This window comes from Juglans regia, chromosome 7 (genome assembly GCF_001411555.2).
Source record: "Juglans regia cultivar Chandler chromosome 7, Walnut 2.0, whole genome shotgun sequence".
In the NCBI taxonomy this organism is placed as follows: Eukaryota; Viridiplantae; Streptophyta; class Magnoliopsida; order Fagales; family Juglandaceae; genus Juglans; species Juglans regia.
Genome location: NC_049907.1, coordinates 40,046,779 through 40,052,604, shown reverse-complemented (window position 1 = coordinate 40,052,604; position 5,826 = coordinate 40,046,779). Strand labels below are relative to the sequence as shown.

At 39.4% G+C, this 5,826-nt stretch overlaps 1 protein-coding gene across 1 annotated transcript; it reads left to right on the top strand.

Annotated features, from left to right (window-relative positions):
- The first annotated feature begins 833 nt into the window (after positions 1–833).
- LOC109007242 (serine/threonine-protein kinase BLUS1) lies at positions 834–2,683 on the top strand. The gene has a single exon (XM_018986842.2). It carries the CDS (start codon positions 978–980, stop codon positions 2,553–2,555), a length of 1,578 nt encoding a protein of 525 aa, XP_018842387.1. The 5' UTR covers positions 834–977; the 3' UTR covers positions 2,556–2,683.
- Positions 2,684–5,826: the final 3,143 nt, after the last annotated feature.

The following is a 5,826-nucleotide window of genomic DNA, read 5'->3' as shown; positions in this document are numbered from 1 at the left end:
TGTGCAACTAGGATTGGACAACTTGCTATCCCAACTGTTTCTTTTTTATCAAGGAAGAAAGTGGTTATTCTGTTTAAGTAGTTTGGGACCATCACTTGGAAGATATGGAAATATTTAAACTCTGCCGAAAAGTTTCACATGATTTAGAAACAAACTCATCTTGAACTTTATAAAGAGTTACCACACTCTTTCTATTAGGTCTTTTATGTAGAGAAATAAGTGTTTTTATATGGTATCAGAGCCAGGTTAACCTATGATCGATAATGGGCTCCTGCGACCTACCCATAATGATAGTACTGGAAATACCGGCCCACACATGAGGAGTTGTGTTGAGAAGTTCTATATGGCTTAGAAATAAACTCATCCTGATCTTTATAAGGAATTACCACACTCCTCTTATCAAGCATTTTATAAGGAGAAATAAGTGTTTCTATAAACTCAACTTTACACTTTAGTTTTTCACTTCGCAATATGCAGTGAATACAATTTCTTCTCGGAAGAGTTCTTGCACTTTCTTGAATTTCTTGCATTTTTGGGTGATTGGATCATCCAAGATCAGTTTTCCTACGGAAGAAGAGAAAAGACATTCGATATGTCAAAGACAAACTAATCACTAGTTTAGTTGCATGCACTTACTATCTTGTCCAAGAAATCTATTTAACTCTTCAGCTTTCTAATTCTTGATGAATCGCTTTGAAACCAGTTAGTCATTGATCTTTGCAGTTGCATTAGAAGCTCCAAGAAGCCATTCCGCGCGCGTGCACACGCGTACTCCAACGAACGCACATGTTATAAATAAAGCAATTAGAGCTCACATGCATCGTGTCACGCTCAATTCAAAGCATATCACCGCCCTTCAAACAGTGCCTCTGCTTTTCGACCCTCACAAGAAAACCGCTTAAGATTTCTACTTTCTCTGCTTCCTCATCTCTTCAAGAATCCTCATCCAAACCCCATCCAAAGATCAACGTGGATTCATGGCTCACGAAGAAGAAGAGCCGAAAAGGGTCCAATACCCACTGGACCCGATCTCCTACAAGATTATTGATGAAATTGGCGTTGGTGTTAGCGCTATTGTTTACAAGGCCATCTGCGTGCCCATGAACTCCACGGTAGTGGCAATCAAATCAATCGATCTCGATCAATTTCGGGCTAGTTTCGACGATGTTAGGCGCGAAGCGAAGACCATGTCGCTTCTCTCCCACCCCAACATCCTCAACGCATACTGTTCCTTCACAGTTCAAAGTCGCCTCTGGGTCGTGATGCCATTCATGTCTGCTGGCTCTTTACAATCCATCATTTCATCTTCTTTCCCGGACGGCTTAACCGAGCCATGTATTGCCATTGTTCTCAAGGAAATCCTAAACGCCCTGTCCTATCTTCACAACCAAGGACACCTTCACAGAGACATCAAGGCCGGAAACATTCTTCTAGATTCGAACGGGTCAGTTAAGCTTGCAGATTTTGGAGTCTCCGCCTCGATTTACGAGTCAAATTCGACTCAAGAGGGGTCCTCATCGTCGTCTTTGATGCTCACTGATGTTGCGGGCACGCCTTATTGGATGGCGCCGGAGGTGATACACTCGCACAGCGGGTACAGTTTCAAGGCTGATATATGGTCCTTTGGAATCACCGCACTAGAATTGGCCCACGGACGCCCTCCGTTGTCCCACCTTCCCCCTTTAAAGTCTCTGCTCCTGAAGATCACGAGGCGATTTCGATTCGCAGACTATGAAAAACAAGAGAAGGACAAGAACAAGAAGTTCTCGAAGGCTTTCAAAGACATGGTGGCTTCCTGTCTCGATCAAGACCCAGTAAAGAGGCCCAGTGCCGAGAAGCTGCTGCAGCATTCATTCTTCAAGAATTGCAAGAGTTGTGATTTCCTCGTAAAGAATGTGTTGCAGGGGTTGCCTAGCGTTGAAGAAAGGTTCAAAGAAGGAAAGGCTATACATGCGGGGTTGACGACCAATAATATTGGCGATGATGATGAGGAGGAGGATGACTCAGCGAGGCAGAAGACAAAACAGAGAAGGATTAGTGGATGGAACTTGAACGAGGACGGATTTGAACTCGAGCCAGTATTCCCAACAGAGTCCCAAGACGATTCAGTCGCGAAACAAGTTCGGTTTGGCAGCGAAACTATAATTCAAGACAAGCAGGAAGGCGAGTCGGGTACTGTATCTGCAGGCGAGTTGACTCCAAGTTCTTCGGGTCATGTTGTTGAGGAGACTCAAGGAGTACTGGGCGATCGTATTAGTAAGGGTAAGAATGTAAATGTAGATGAGGATACTGAGGTTAGAGGTGGGACTTTTGACAGGGAAGCGTTCCTGGCGGATCTGTTTGCGTTGAAGAGTAGCTTGGATGAGCAGAGGGCAACAGTGTGCTTTCTGATTGGTCAGTATCGTCAGCAAACATTTGGGGAAATGAGCTGCGAGGAGCAGATGGCTCATACGATTCAGAGGCTGAAGGTGGAGTTGGAGAATGAGAGGAGGAAGAACCTTGAGTTGGAGAGAGAGTTGGAGTATTTCCAGCTTCAGCTTTCTGGTGCATTTTAGGGAGAAGAGAGAATGTGCTTTGTTGTATGTTTAGCCTTGACTCATAACTAGAGTGACCTGTGATTTGATTTCATGTAGTGAAAAGTTTTATGTTGTTGAAAGATCTTAATACAACATTTTTTTCCCCTTTTTTTGGTTTCTTCTTTAAATTGATTCCTAGCTGCTTATGTTGTTCTTGGATCTGTAAAGTGATGGGCATTGTGGAACCCTTTGATGCAAGTCTTCTAACTGTGCAACACCGTGATTCATGAACAAGTGCAGACTGCAGAGGAAGATATTGAGCAACTTTCTACTGATCCAATGGTCTCTTTTTTTTGGGGCCGGAATATCGATAATTCGATCAATATAAGGCCAGAAAACTTGGGTTTGGGCTGGAAACCACAATTATTTTGTAAGGCTCGGTTGCAAATAAGTGGTTTAATTGGGTCCAGGCAAGTGAGCCCAATTGGTTGTTCACTCTTCACTGTAGGCAATGGGCATGCCTTTTCCCAGCACAAAAAAAATTGTCACCACTCGATAAGAAAAATTTCTCATCATTTTGACACTATACATTATGTATAATTTTTTATTTTTTTCTTTTATTAAATATGTAGTGTATGAATAATGAGTAGAATAAATCAATTGGCTTAGGAGGAATAGAACTAAATAAATATGGTGTGTGAAATGATGAATAGCAAAACCCCTCGCATAAAGATGAACCGGTCCGTAATTTCTAGATTTGTTTTCTTAAAGAAAAGAAACGGAGATCGGTTAGGATATATATATATATATATATATTGAATTTATTTTATTTTCAAGTATGTGTGTAGAACATATTTTTCACATAGTCAAATTTTATTTGTAATTCAAATTTTAAAATTTACCATCTAAATGAAATTATGTCAAATTATAAATAATTTATTAAGTGTGTTTTACACCCCACCTTAAGAATATAATTTTTCATTTTTCCGTATGTCTTCCACATGATAGATGTTGTAACGTCTCGTCCCGAGTCCGGAGAGTTAACCCATGTCACTAAAAACAATCATTTTCCATCCACATAGTACGTACTCTAATTTTTCTCTATTACACAAAATACCCATTTATTTACATCAATTACTTATGAATAACTATTTTAAGACAATACAAAGTCTTAATATAAATATCAACCTCCCAACAAATCACATCATCAGAGCACAACAAGTTTACTAAATGAAAATCCTCAATAACCGTATAAACCTTTTATGCTTAAACCATCATTCTTAACTCCTCTCACCCATGCTCCATATCCTTGATCCTCAACTGGAACATTCAAATATCATTTGAAAATATTGGAGATAAGAGGGGATGAGTTATCAACAACTCAGTAAGCGGAGAACATATATTAGTATGTAAACATGAGCCTTTTCAGAAAGTTCAGTATGCAGAAACAAAACATTTTATTTTTATATGCAGATATTAGAAAACGAGTTATCAGAAAATTAGAGCGACTTTTCAATCTTTTCATACTCAAAATCAACTATTCATATTTAAATATCCGTTTTATATTCAAAAACGCTTTGGCATAACATAACTGAACATCTTCATCTTATCATATCATATCGTATCATATCATATACCATGTTTAACTCCTGTGGTAGGGTTGTGCTATCTCGGGTAGCCAAACCAGACAGTGTCATATGGTGAACTTCCCATTTTTCAATCTCGGAGCTCCGAGTGTGCACACAGGAAAGAACACGTAAAAAGACAACTTTGTTTCCAAAGTGGGTGCACTCATATCATATCATATCATATCATGTTGGTACCAACTATATCACGTGAACTAGTATCATCATATCAGAACCATATTCAGAAATCAGATTCAAAACAGATAAGTATGCCAAAGTTTTATCATATACATATCATATCAAAACATGTGCGAAACATATTTATATAATTTCCATTTGATCAAAAACAGATCCAAATCATTTCATATCACAGGCATAAAAATCTCAATGATTAATAATTGTTCTTTTGCATATTTCAGAAACATGTCAAATATTGCTCATGTCTACACTATTCATGTCAAAACATTTCTTTTATCTTTCATACATATCTTATGAATGAATACAAAACATATATTAAGGTTGTTTTTCATATTTTTTTAAAAAACAACATGCACATTTTTTTACAAACCAACCTCAATTTATTTCTTTTTATGCAAATCTAGTATAGGAACCCCGCTTACCTGGACGACTTAACTTTTTCAGAATTTTCCTCCAAAAATGTTGAGTCAACTATAAATCATCACCTATAAAAATAATCTTGTAATTTTTGTAAGTTTTCAATCAATCACATATTTCAATATTTAAACCTAAACTTCTAAAATAACCTATTTTAATTCCTCAAAACTTAAAACTCTCGTAATCCCAAAATATATCATTACTTTCTAAAATTATCAATATCCATTATGACCCACGTCAAACTCAAAAACACCCATATTTAAACCCGAAACAGCCTAACTCAATCACACAAACAACTCCATCATCAAATCCAACTGACCCCCTTACTCCTTGGACTCAGTCCAGCAAAATCAATCAAATCATAGTATAATGAGTTAGTGCAAAAATACATTTAAATCACGAAAATTCTTTGGAAAAAATACTTACAATGTTATAATATAATTTTTGAAAGATCACGGAGGTGCTAGAAGTGGTGGCACAGTAACAGAATAGTGTCAAATGCACTGTGGCCGTGGGTCTCAAAAACTCACTTTTGGACGGGTACAAACGAAGACCCGAGATTGATAGGGAATGGCTTAGGGATGACGGTGAAGCCAATGGTGGTGGTTGTTGGTCGTGGGTGGCGGCATAAATGGTGGTTGAAGGCCAAAATGTTCAAATTGGAGATGGAGATAGATGGGCTTCACCGGTGGCAGATCGGAGCCAAGGATGGGTGCATTAGGTAGCTGGAAGGTCGAGGATGGTGTGATGAAAAGGTGGTGGCCAGCGGTGGTGTGACGGCAGCGCACGAGCACCAAAAGCCGTGCGGCTTGAAGCCACGCGTGGGGGAGTTTCGCGGCTTGGGAGGGGCTGAAAACATAGGGGTGGGATCGCCAGCCGGAGGGGAAGAAGTTGGGAGGGGCGGTGTCGCCGGATGGAGGCGCACGGCAGCGGGCTAGAGGACGACGCACGAACACGGGGAGGGAATGAGAAGACGTTGCGCGCGGGAGAGAAGCAGGGGAGAAAAGAGAAAAAGAAGAAAAAGAAAGAGGAAAAGAAAAAAAAAAAAAAAAAAAAAAAAAAAAAAAAAA